General features: G+C 45.8%; 1 protein-coding gene across 2 annotated transcripts in view; it reads left to right on the top strand.

Moving 5' to 3' along the window:
• Positions 1–13,876, top strand: part of FER1L6 (fer-1 like family member 6) — a 122,028-nt gene that overhangs the window by 67,291 nt on the left and 40,861 nt on the right. For both annotated transcript variants that reach the window (XM_083748950.1, XM_083748949.1), the window contains exons 21-23: positions 1,859–1,993; positions 4,735–4,884; positions 9,429–9,539. In XM_083748950.1, coding sequence (XP_083605076.1) covers positions 1,859–1,993; positions 4,735–4,884; positions 9,429–9,539 — 396 coding nt within the window. The remainder of the gene's footprint in view (positions 1–1,858; positions 1,994–4,734; positions 4,885–9,428; positions 9,540–13,876) is intronic.

Raw genomic sequence — 13,876 nt, 5'->3', positions numbered from 1 at the left:
CAATAGATTCTAGGCTGCACCTGAAATTGTTTTTATGATGGTACATGAGCTCCAATAAAGAATAAGTAATTGCTGGAGAATCCTCATTTCTATATAAGGGCATTCCAGAAATTTTTATTGAAGTGATTCCCACCCCTGGTTTCAGTACATTTTTATCCTCAAAATTTATCTTCAGTGTTTGCTATCATACCAGGGATGCTTAAAAGGAGGAACATCAGAGCAAACACAGCTCATTTGTAGAGCACATGTGCTCTACTGCACCAGAAGGACTCCTGTTTGTTGTTCACTCATTTACAGTGCCAGGCTTTTGATCCATGTTCACAGAGCACTAACCAAAATACTTACGTATCACGTACATTGTTATGAAATACTGCAGTTTGATCCGTTGTTTCTCAAACCAGTTTCACGCTTTTTTTTTTTAAACATTTTTTTATTGCTTTTTTAAAAGTACAGAAATACAGAAAAAAGAATAAAGAGTGGTTATAAGAAAGAGAGATATAAATAACAAATTTCCATATTCTTTTTCCATCTAACCTATAGGACTTCCCCACATCCTCCGAACCCTGCGTTCTCTGTCTTATAAAGCATCAGCAATTTGTTAACTTATTTCAAAACTTATTGCAACTTCCATTTCATCATGTTCCCTACCTTCAACTTTACTGTCGCTCAATTCCTATATGCCTTATACTAAACACAATAAAGTTATCTCACCATTTCACCTCTGAATTCTTGTGTCTTAGTTTTCATTCCAATAACTTACATTTGCTGAAGCTAGAATTTCCTGAAAGGTGCATTTTTTTTTTTTAACATTCATACAACTTATAGTGTTTTTTCAAATAGTCCTTAAACTTTTCCCAATCCTCCTCAGTTGTTTCTGCTCCCGCGTCTCAGATTCTGCCAGTCATTTCAGCCAGTTCCATATAGTCCATCAACTGCGATTGCCATTCCTCCAGCGTGGGTAAATCTTGTGTCTTCCAGTATTTTGCAATCAGGATCCTTGCTGCTGTGGTAGCATACATAAAAAAGGTTCTGTCCTTCTTAAGCACTCTCTGGTCCACCATGCCCAGAAGGAAGGCCTCTGGTTTTTTAGGTAAGGTAAATCTCAATACCTTTTTTAGTTCATTATGGATCATTTCCCAGAAGGCCTTCACTTTCGGGCAGGTCCACCAGAGATGAAAGAATGTCCCTTCCGCCTCTCCACATTTCCAACATTTGTTGTCAGACAGATGATATATCTTGGCTAACTTGACTGGGGTCATGTACCACCGGTATACCATTTTCATAATATTTTCCTTCAAGGCAGTACATGCCGTGAATTTCAAACCAGTTTCACGCTGATTGGAGTCCTTAATCCATTCCAAATTCATCTCTAGCCAGGGTGTAACGACATCCCTGTCGTGTCGACACCCCCTGGTGTGCGCACACAAAGAGAAATGGATCTGACACTAATGAAGCTGTGCTGATGTGAACAGCTGCAGGGGGAGAAAGAGCTGTGAAGCACACCGGGGTGTGGGTGTGTGGACATCTCCATAGCACTCTGTGGTGGTGATATCTGCTCCCAACCACTGCCAGAGCAAGTTGCTTGCTTGGAGCTGTCCCTGGTGCTGAAGCAATGCCTCCTGTAGTTGGCATCTATTTTTATTGTTGAATCATTTTGGAGAGTTTCATGGCAAGTGATTCATAAATGAAATTAAATCAATTGCTCAAAATATAGCCAAACGAATTATGAATATATATATAAATAATCTGTGTGTAAATATGCATATTATTCCATAGCGCAAATAGAATGTCCCAAGACAGCTCATCTAAAGGGCAGAGTCTTGTCTATTCTAATGCACTACTTTCCCCCCACCATTAGATCATACAACAAACTTTGTCTCCAACTTGGAATCAAATGCTGCTGTTTAATAATGTTGTGCTTCATGGGGATGGAAAAGAAATTGCTGAATTCCCCCCAGTGATCGTCGTAGAGCTCTATGATGATGATGCAGTGGTAAATATGATTTTCTTCACCTTTTTTGTTTGTTTGTTTCAACCTCAATATGGGTGGAATTCAGAGTATTGCTAAGGAGATGCTGAATTAGTGCAAGCATTTGCGTTTCAAGGCCCCCAAGCCACCCCCAGGAGAATAAAGAGACAAGGACACAGAATTTTAGGCCACAACTTTATTGGTTACAGAATGTGAGCGGTATTGGCTTAGGCATTGGCATCAATAGACTATGTCTGACTTCTGCCCGCCTTGCAGGAAGTCTGGTAAGGTTAAGCCACCAGTAGGGGGAGCCCCGCCAATGCGGATCGACTCGATCATCCCCCGGGTTCCTGCTGGGGTCGTGGCATGGCCCTAGCCCTTCCCCCGGCTTCAGGAGAGATCCACACCCCCAGATTCCTTTAACGGAATACCCTTACGTATGGAGGGGCAGGTGATGGCCGCACCTCCCCTCCCCCACACATCACAATTCCAGTGCCTAACCGCCAAACCTTACAAAGTTGTGACGATTCCTACGAGGTAGGTGAAAACCAAGTGGCTGGTGCCAATTTGCCAAGTAGAAAAAGTCCTACCAGGCCCCTCGATGGCAACCAAGCGAAGTCCATAGCAAGGCCAATGACACAACCTGAAGAAAGGGTGGGAAGGCAGGAGATCCGCGGTGTGAGGCTGAAAGAGGAAGCCTCAGAATTGCGCCATGGCTTAAATCGTCCCTGGCCATGCCCCCAAGTGACCTGATTGGCCGCCTGGCAACCTGATGTGGCCAGGGTCTCCCCCAGTGTGACGCTGAGGGGAGTGGCTAGGTGGCCAGACCGCAACCCGGCCCCACCAGGAAGTGGACCAGATTTCTGCTTGCCTAGTGTTAGGAGGTGGTGGTCTCCTGATTACCCACCCCCAAAACTGATTGGGGAGTTGGGGGCAGAGAAGAGGGGCAATCCCTGTTGCACCAGTGGGATCCACTGAGCTGGCTCCCACAAGCGCACATATTTAGTTAAATCCAGCCCAGAGCCCCTGTATTACATTTGCTTACATAGCAAATGATGTTGATCGTTCAAAGGTTTGAACGAACTGTCCTTTTTTAATAGAGTGCAGTGTTGCGTTGGATGCCTGGACAAATTATAATTTATCATTTATTCAGTTTACATCTTGCCCTTCCTCCCAACGGAAATTATGCATAGCTCTGTGTTTGTGTTATGTAATTTATGCCACTTCCGCCCAACATGCAGAAAGGGCTAAGAAAAGAAACAGTGCCCTCTTATATTACAAAGGTTGCCAACTTTTGATTTCAGAAACCCTGATCTCCTTTTCTGGGGTAACAGGAGCAAATCTGGGAGGGCTGCAGAGGGCGAGGAAGGTATCAAATGTTGCCCAGCGCCACCTAAAAAGGCACTGAGGACTGCATGCTGCCCCTAGACCATGTGTTAGACCACTCAAGTCTAGCAGGCTTCCTCAACCTCGGCCCTCCAGGTGTTTTGAGACTACAGTTCCCATCATCCCTGATCACTGGTCCTGCTAGCTAGGGATCGTGGGAGTTGTAGGCCAAAAACATCTGGAGGGACGAGGTTGAGGAAGCCTGATCTAGAGCAGAGGTGGGGAGCCTGTTGCTTTCAGCTGAATTTCATGTGGCAACTCAGAGGAAGAAGGGGGAAAGCTGAAATGGATGGAAAAATGGGGTGGGGAGCTTTCTGCAACCCTCAGCTGACAATTCTGAGCGACAGAGTGACCTGTCTTTGCCATGGCAGCCTTCTGAAAAGGGAGTGGGAGGGAGAAGAACATGTCAGAGCAAAAAGGAGTGCCCTCATCATCTTTCGGCTCTGGTATATGGGCCCTGGTGGATTGCCCCCAGGGTATGGTACCCCATGACAGGTTTGTTGTTTTTTAAAGGTCCCCATTCGTACTTTCTTCGTGGTCAGCTCTCTAAGGCTGAGGCCCAGCATCACAAAACAGAGCACAGCTTGTAGCATGATATCTGCTGGCTGCTGGGTCACTACTAATACTACTAATAACAATAATAATTTTTATTTATACCTTGCCCTCCCCAGCGAAGGCCGGGCTTAGGGCGGCTAACAAGGAATAATAAAAACAAGTTGAAGGAATACAACTTAAAAACAAGATTAAAATACAACATTAAAATATTAAAATGCAGCTTCATCACAGGAGGAGAAAGGAAAAGAAAGAGAGGGAGGGAATCAAATTGGCTCCAAGCCAAAGGCCAGGTGGAACAACTGTGTCTTACAGGCCCTGCGGAAATAAATCAGATCCTGCAGGGCCCTGGTCTCATGAGGCAGAGCGTTCCACCAGGCCGGAGCCAGTGTTGAAAAGGCCGTGGCTCTGGTTGAGGATAATCTGACTTCCTTAGGGCCTGGGACTTCTAGGGTGCTGCTATTTATGGACCTTAAGGTCCTCCGTGGGGCATACCGGGAGAGGCGGTCCCATAGGTACGAGGGTCCTAGACTGTGAAGGGCCTAAAGACACACCAAGCATTTAAAGCATTTTTACAGAACATGGCTATATCCCAATGAATCCTGGGAGCTGTAGTTTGTGAAGGGTGATGGAAACTGCGAGGGGTAAACTTCAGTTTCCATGATTCTTTGGGTGACACCACGCGCATTGAATGTGCTTTGCATACATGGTGTGGACGTGATTTTCTGCATATCCCAAACTCTGGTTGTAGGGGTGGTTTTGTATGACAGGCACAATGTGAAGATAAATGACGTTCTGCTAAGTCTTTCTTTTTTAAAAACGTCTAGGGTAAATCAGAATATATTGGTTCTACCGTTGCTGCTCCTGTGACAACATTGGCTGGTCAGAAATATGAGCCGCCTAAACTTAGTTACCACCCTGTGTACTTTGGAAATATTTCTGGAGGGGACCTCCTTGCTGCATTTGAATTGCTGCAGGTGAGCTTCAACGAATATTCTTATCCATGTTTTTTTTTTATTGGTGAATGTCTGAAAACAACCAGGGCAGGATAATACACAGTATGGTGCATTTGCAACACAGGGTTGCTGTTGTTTGTGTGTGTGTATGTGATTTTTCTTTTTGCTGGGACAAAGAGATGAAAGCTATCCCTTCCCGTGTCTCCTCACCCTTTCAAAGTATTCTACTGCTGCTGCTTTGTGTATGTATGCATGGTTCACACATAATGCTAAACCACGATTTGTTAGCCATGGTTCAATAAACCATGGTTTAGTGTTGAGTGTGAACCCAGCTCAGCAGCCTAACTATGATTTACTAACTGTGGTTAAAATTTGCACGTGGACCAAGGTTTGTGGTTGGTTTATCCTATTTAGTGACTCTGAACCAAAGCTTAGCATTGCATGTGAACTAAGGAGCCACCCAAAAGCTACAGAAGAACAGTGAAATATTCTAGCCACTCTCAAGGCTCACTTGCGCTCACTGGCGCTTTTAACTATTCTGTTGCGTAATAGGCCAGGGTTTAAGATGCTTTCGCTTTACCTATGGTTTCTTAACTATTGTTAATGTGAATGATGACCAAGGGTTAGCAAATTGTGTGAACCAGGCTAATAAGTGCAAAAACTCAGCTACCACCTGAAGTAATAGAGAGGATTGCTTGCTCATGAGAAAACTGACTGGTGGGGAGGACTCCTTCAGGAACTGGAATCCTTCCCAACCACGAGATCTTCTGTTTTCGTAAAACCAGGCTATATAATGTGTTGCAATCCAGAGACTGGGGACTACAGTTCCCATCTTCCCTGGTTATTGGTCATAAAGGCTGGGGCTGATGCTAGGCTGGCCCAAGACATTTTGCTACCTCAGCAGAAGAAAATATGGTGTCTCATATTTTTGTGATTATTTCGTTTTAATCACACTTTAATTGTACACACTTCCACCTAAAGCATGTATTATGCATGCGTTCTTCTAAAATATGTGATTTTTAATGTTTTTGATGCATTTGTAGACACAATTTTAGAAGTATTTCAAAATTTGAAGACGTGCATAATCTGATTGGCACCAGCATTCCAATCCATATATAAATCTGGGACCAGCAAGTTAGGTCATTTCACTTTAAAATGCAGACGGAATAAACTCTCTTCCAACCCTAGTTCTGATGTAGTTCTCAACTTAAAAAAAAAAGGTATCAAATTACATTTAAAAATGCATTGCCAGGGTGACAATACGTAGATGCATATTTAAATATGCATTTAAAAGCATTTTTTGCACAAATGAAGATTAATGTGAAAATGGGATTGAACAGATTTATGGATTAATGCATATTAAAGTGTCAGGGACTGGAGACAGACTGATTTACCTGTCCCTGCTGAGTTATTTATCAGTTTGCAAAAATCAGTTTGCAAAAATCAGCTTTATCAGTTTGCAAAAGTCAGGAAGGCCTTTTCCTCTGTTTTACCTACAACTGCTTTAGAATTCTGCTCAGAGCAAACTGTTCTATATATAGAGGACAGGAAATCATCTTATAACTCTCACTGCTCTCCATATTTCCGCAGCTCACCAGTATATTTAGACAAGGCTTTTCTGTGCTTTGGCAAGGCATTAAATGCAACTTCTCTTCTTCAGCATAAACACTCCCCTTTGGTTGATCTGAGTCCATAAAAAAAAGGTGGCACTCATTTGATAGAAACAAAAGCTGCAAACTTTATAGGTCCCCCAAGATTGCCCCTCCGTGCCTTGACCTTTCCAAGAGAAATAATTTAGCTTCATCGCTGTGAAGAACTTGGAATAACCTTTCATTTGTGAGCGGCAGTAATTATATTATGATTCTGCCAATGGATGGATGTGATTACCTTGTGAAAAACTCTATTGCCTCATAATGGACCTGTATTGGTAATGACTGTCTGAATCAGGCTGCTCCCTCAGAAAACGAAAATTTAATGTGAGACAATCACAGTGGACCAGGATGCATGTATGGGGTGTTAGTAAAGGAGTAGGACCTCTGGTGGGGGACATGCCGTGCTCTTTCTGGGGTAGTTTGTCCACTTTTGGTCCTCACTCCTGCACTCAGCTCTCACCTGTGGCTCCTAGATACTGTCAGCATGTGACAGCAGCCAGACTCCAGGAACAACTTTGATTGGCCAGCTAAACCAGGTGAGGGTAGCTGATGGGTCTCAAAACCCCAGCGCAAAGACAAGTTCTTGCAGGTTGAGCAGACAAGACCAATAGTGAGTCCAATGGTCAAGAAAGTGGTTTTTGCTGTAGAGGGAAGTGAGGGGCAGATGGAGCTGTCAACCTGGGAAGGTAGCCCATCGAGGAGAAGGAGAACTCTCTTGCCTTGCAGGGTATCTTCAGGAGAAGAACAGGCTAAGGAGTAAACCCTCACAAATCCAGAGTGGGGTCCCTAAAGCAGTTGGATGGCGTCTTGTACGCCTCCTTTCAGCAACTCTGCAGCCAACCTGGTGACCTAAACGGCCTTGGCCTAGTATACCTGAAGGAGCGTCTCCACCCCCATTGTTCAGCCCAGACACTGAGGTCCAGCACCGAAGGCCTTCTGGCGGTTCCCTCACTGCAAGAAGCCAAGTTACAGGGAACCAGGCAGAGGACCCTCTCAGTAGTGGCACCCGCCCTGTGGAACACCCTCCCACCAGATGTCAAAGAGAACAACAACTACCAGACTTTTAGAAGACATCTGAAGGCAGCCCTGTTTAGGGAAGTTTTTTATATTTGATGTTTCATTTTATTTTTAATATTTTGTTGGAAGCTGCCTAGAGTGACTGGGGAAACCGAGCCAGATGGGTGGGGTATAAATAATAAGAAATTATTATTATTATTATTATTATTATTATTATTATTATTATTACTACTACTACTACTACTACTACTACTACTACTACTATGCTTTCCTTTGAACCACACCTGCGAAGCTGAGAGGGGAGTCTTGTCGGGTCACCCAGGGCCTCATTCAGTGTGCTGATAACCCAGTGGTTTGGCTTCACCCCCTGAGGCACACTCCATTGTGCATTTAAGATGGATGCTAACAATAAGTACACAGTTGGGGCTGGTCCATTAGAATGAATGGGGTGTTCCCAATCATCCTTCATGTTCCCTTATTCAGTCCCCAGCTGCCTGCCATATTACTTACATTTTGTCCAGGAGTTGGTGCTGGCCATAGCTGTCAACTTTTTTTAAGGGAAATTCCCTTATTCCGAATATGATTCCTCGCAAGAAAAGGGAAAAATTGACAGCTATGGTACTGGCTGTCAGCCTCCTTCTCCTTAGTCTCAGTGTCACTATCAAAGGACTCAGTATGGAGGAGGATGGGGTCAAATCAGAATTAGCTGGCTCTCAGGTGGTTACATCCGAAATTCTGTAGAGAAATTTGGATTTGATGCTGGTGGGCTGAGCAATGCAAACTACTTTGAAACCATTGTGTCAGCCAATGAATTAATTCCCCTTTCTCAGTTATTGGCTCCAACCACTTGATTTGGGTAATTCAATAACACAGAAGAGCTTTCCGGGGATCTTCTTATATGCAATGAATGGCTTTGTGTACAGCAAAACGGCTCTCTAAAGCCTTTCCGTTTTGTCGCACTTCCAAAGCGTGTTTCTAATTTTAGCTACCATAAATGCGAGTGGAAAGCCCAAAAGAACCAGGAATCTTTACTGTTCAGCAGATGGGAGGAGATGTTTGGAATAAGCCAAACACAGCAAACGACTCCAAATTAGCCTTAAGAACCGTAGGTGTGAATTTCAGCAACATTGTTGTGACTGCTGTGAAGAATATGACTATGTCAAACAATGTATGCTGCTGAGAATTAGGAACATAGGAAGCTGTCCTCTACCAACTCAGAACGTTGTTTCATGTAGCTCAGTATTGTCTCCACTGAACGACAACCGCTCTCCAGGGTTTCAGACATAATACTAGTAATAATCTTTTAGCTGGCACATCTTCTCTACTGCATATTCTAGGAGCATCCAACACCTGCTCCTATTAGTATACCTGGAAAAATGGCCACAGATTCTCATAAACCATCTGTGGCCACTGTGCAATGGGGTGGCACTTGTGCAATGGGGTGGAACTGTGGTCTACACCCACTGAGCCTCTTGGACTTGCTGATTGGAAGGTCAGCGGTTCAAATCCCCGCGACGGAGTGAGCTCCCATTGCTCTGTCCCAGCTTCTGCCAACCTAGCAGTTCAAAAGCATGCCAGTGCAAGTAGATAAATAGGTACTGCTGTGGTAGGAGGGTAAACAGCATTTCCATGTGCCAGTAGCGGTTTAGTCCTGCTGGCCACATGACTCGGAAAGCTGTCTGTGGACAAACGCTGGCTCCCTCGGCCTGAAAGCAAGATGATCGCTACAACCCCATAGTCGCCTTTGACTGGACTTAACTGTCCAGGGGTCCTTGACCTTTACCTCTCTCTTTTTGGCTTGCAGTGAAAATTGCTGGGGAATCTTTGTAGGTTCTTACTTTTCCTTAAAAGCAGCATATCTAAATAGTAAAACATTGAGGTGGCTTCATTTTGCAGATCTCCGATTCCGGCCCTGAAAACCTCCCACCTGTGGATCCTGCAGATGCCAGTATGATCTACCCAGTCCCAGCCAACATCAGACCTGTCTTGAGTAAATACAGAGTAGAGGTGAGCTAACACAAAATGATGTGTCTCATTTCTTATCAGCCCCAGGCCACACCTTCACATTTCTATAGCTTCCTGATCTATGACTGTCATCTCTGCTCCAATGCTTCAGTCAAACTTTCTACTTTGTTGTCAGGCATTCGCCTGCATGTTTCACTGCTTCAATGCTGGCGGGGGGGGGTTAAAAACTGTTCCAAGAAGGGAATAAGGAGCAGAAATGCAGCTTCGCAAATGTCACAAAGGCCACCAACCAGCAGTCTGCACAGCCTTGCTTCAAGGAGGGTACAACATATGGCTTCTTGAGTGATGTAAGAGTTCGCCAATTACTACCCTGCAAACTAGAAACATTTCCCTTTAAGCTCTACCAAGGAGAGAAAGTCACTCAAAATGCAGCATGGTGAGTATGCCATTACAGCAGGCACGCTGCTAAAATGATTCCAGATCATTTTGGAGAGACCTGGTCTGAATAGATATATTGGATTCTCGTCTCATTACACATGCTCATGCTATTTTTGGTCAGCTGCATACTATCCCTTGCTTTTTCCTGTTGGACTAATTGCAGTTGTTAACGGTTGTCAACAGGTTTATCATACCCATTGAGTCGATCACCCATCTCCTACTACCCTCCTGAGAAAAACCGCACCCCACCCTCCCACTGTTTATAAGGATCTGGTGACTTCTGTTTCAGTGTATCTGAAGAAGTGTGCATGCACACGAAAGCTTATACCAGGGGTAGGCAACCTAAAGGCCCAGGGGCCAGATGCGGCCCAATCGCCTTCTCAATCTGGCCCATGGAAGGTCTGGGAATCAGCATGTTTTGAAATGAGTAGAATGTGCCCTTTTATTTAAAATGCATCTCTGGGTTACGGTATTTGTGGGGCATAGGAATTCGTTCATTTCCCCCCCTTCAAAATATAGTCCGGCCCACCACAAGGTCTGAGGGACGGTGGACCAGCTCACAGCTGAAAAAGGTTGCTGACCCCTGGCTTATACCTAGAACAAGCTTAGTTGGTCTCTAAGGTGCAACTGGAGTATTTTTTTAAAAATTTTTAATTTTGACTGCTAAAATGATGTGCATCTGCTGTACCCACTTTTGGTAAAGGAGCGTAAGACACCTCATTGATATTCACTGTGTATCTTGTTTGTAAATCACACTTCTTCCTTCAGGTTGCTAGAACATGGGTATACCTGCAGTTGGTTCTCAAAATACTCCCAAGAATTAGGAATGGTTGAGACTAGATAGTGGCTTACCCTAACCCCCATACCCAATCTTGCAAATGAGCTTCATTGATAAATAAGGCTTTGAACCCAAGTCTTTCCAAATCAAGGCCAACTTGGGTCACTTCCAGACATTATTGGAGGATGGTTGGAGGATGGATGGTGGCTAACAGATTGAGGTTGAATCCTGAAAAGACAGAAGTACTGTTTTTGGGAGACAGGAGGCAGGCAGGTGTGGAGACTCCCTGGTCCTGAATGGGGTAACTGTGCCCCCTGAAGGACCAGGTGTGCAGCCTGGGATTCATTTTGGACTCACAGCTGTCCATGGAGGTGCAGGTCAATTCGGTGTCCAGGGCAACTGTTTACCAGCTCCATCTGATACTCAGGCTGAGACCCTATCTGCCCATGGACTGTCTCATCAGAGTGGTGCATGCTCTGGTTATCTCCCGCTTGGACTACTGCAATGCGCTCTACGTGGGGCTACCTTTGAAGGTGACCCAGAAATTACAGCTAATCCAGAATGCGGCAGCTAGATTGGTGACTGGGGGCAGTGGCCGAGACCACATAACACCAGTCTTGAAAGATCTACATTGGCTTCCAGTACGTTTCTGAGCACAATTCAAAGTGTTGGTGCTGACCTTTAAAGCCCTAAATAGTCTCGGTCCAGGATACCTGAAGGAGCATCTTCACCCCCATCGTTCTGCCTGGACACTGAGGTCCAGTGCTGAGGGCCTTCTGGCGGTTCCCTCACTGTTATAGGGAATCAGGCAGAGGGCCTTCTTGGTAGTGGCACCCGCCCTGTGGAACGCCCTTCCACCAGATGTCAAAGAGAACAGCAACTACTAGACTTTTAGAAGACATCTGAAGGCAGCCCTGTTTAGGGAAGCTTTTAATGTTTAACAGACCACTGTATTTTAATACTCAGTTGGAAGCCGCCCAGAGTGGCTGGGGAGACCCAGCCAGATGGGCGGGGTATAAATAATAAATTCTATTATTCTATTCTATTCTATTCTATTCTATTCTATTCTATTCTATTCTATTCTACCAAGTCAAACCATTGGTCCATTCAGTCCAGTAGCTCCCCAAGGTTTCACACTGGGGATGTTCCCAGCCCTACCTAGAGACTCAGGGCTTTGTACCCAGGACCTTTTGCATGCAAAGCAGGTGCTCTCCCACTGAGCGATGGCTCCTCTCTATATATTTCCATGTGTGGCAACAGGGGTTAAATACTTTCTTCCAGATACATAACACGCAACCTTACAGATTCCAATTATTTGCAGTTGCCAAGCAAGATTCTTATCCAGAAGAGATGGAAACTTGCTGGGCATAAATCTTTGAAAACAATTCATTATTCTCTTTCTCTCTTTTCCCTCGCCCCCAGTTTCTAAATCAGTTTTTAAAGAATCATCTCGAGGTGCTATTTGTCACTATTTAAGGGGCAGGGAAGGGACGCAGGTGGCGCTGTGGGTTAAACCACAGAGCCTAGGGCTTGCCGATCAGAAGGTTGGCGGTTCGAATCCCTGCGATGGGGTGAGCTCCCGTTGCTCGGACCCTGCTCCTGCCAACCTAGCAGTTCGAAAGCACGCCAAAAAGTGCAAGTAGATAAATAGGTACCGCTCCGGCGGGAAGGTAAACGGCGTTTCCGTGCGCTGCTCTGGTTCGCCAGAAGCGGCTTAGTCATGCTGGGCACATGACCCGGAAGCTGTACGCCAGCTCCCTCGGCCAATAAAGCGAGATGAGCACTGCAACCCCAGAGTCGGCCATGACCGGACCTAATGGTCAGGGGAAGAGCACTTTTCAGGCATTTAGCCAGAACAGTCAAGGGCAAAAAGTGTGGGGGCCTGAGGCATATACTCCAAGCCCATACCTGCTGGGACTGATTGGATGCAGAAGAATGGTGAACCAACTGGGGAACCTCCAAAGGAAGGAGGCTCAGAGCCCAGCAATTGGTGGTGGGATGACAATGAGTGGTCAGAAGACTAGGAGGAGGAGGAGGAGGTGGAGGTGTCAGAAGATGAAGAGGTAACAGGGCTTAGTGAGCTGGGAGAGTTTGTGGCAGAGAGCAGTCCAGAATCAGAGGCAGAAGCTGAAGCTGAAGCAGGGGAGAAAGAGGCCAAGAGGCAGAGATGGGTCAGGCTGGTGAAGAGACAGAGATGTCTCCCCCTCCTGTTGCAATAAGCTCTTCCCCCCGTCTCCCAGAAGAGGAACGCAGCGGGAGGAGCAAAGGCAGGCATGCCGGCGCCGTCTCAGATTGCTTGGGGAGAACCCTGAAGCACTTAAGCAGCTGTGGGGAGGTGAGGACCTCCAGCTTCTGCAACTTCTTCACAGGGACAAGACCGACTGAAGAAGAGCTGCTGTGCTCATTAGGCCTGACACTCCTTTGCTGATCCTGGTTTCTTTGCTTTCCAATAAAGAGTTAATTCCACTTAGTTCGTGTGATTTACTGCTGGCTCTCTCCTGACACTGGGCATGACCGCTCCACCCCACATTACCTTTTTGCACTGTGGGAAGGCATGAATGTAATCAGAAATTTCCCTGTGGATAGGATAGGGTTACCAGACGTCCCCGTTTCCTGGGGACAGTCCCTAGATTTGCGAATAAGTCCCTGGACAAATTCCACACTTGAGTGTCCCCGGATTTCATCTGGTGTCCCTGGGAAACGCAGCAGCGGCAGTCTCAGCAGCCCGGAGCAGTTGGCTCTGGCTGGCTTCAGGAGCTGCTCAGAAGTCCCCATATGATGGTGGTGCAGGGGCTCTAAGATGCAGCTTCCGGGCCCCAGCAACTAAGCTGTGAAGGGAGGCTTCATGCTGACTATCAAAGTAAGGTTACCATACGTCCCCGTTTCCCAGGGCCAGTTCCCAGATGTACAAATCAGTCCCCATACAAAATCCATTGAAGTTGAAAAGTGTCCCCAGATTCATTGAAAAAAATCTGGTAACCTTAGATTAGGACAGCTTGGTGGTGCAGCTGAATGCACTTAAACCCTGCCCTGCCTGATCCAGACCTTTGCAATAAATATGGGAAGGTCAGGAGTGGAGGGTGAAGGCTGCTGCATGTGGAAATGTTGGAAGCACATGTCTTGCTCCTGTGTGTTCAGGGTGAACGTCTGAAGAGAACAATGC

Source organism: Podarcis gaigeae, assembly GCF_964106915.1.
Source record: "Podarcis gaigeae genome assembly, chromosome: 7".
NCBI classification, from domain to species: domain Eukaryota; kingdom Metazoa; phylum Chordata; class Lepidosauria; order Squamata; family Lacertidae; genus Podarcis; species Podarcis gaigeae.
Note: the sequence above shows the minus strand (reverse complement) of the source record. Positions and strands in the feature narration are given on the sequence as shown.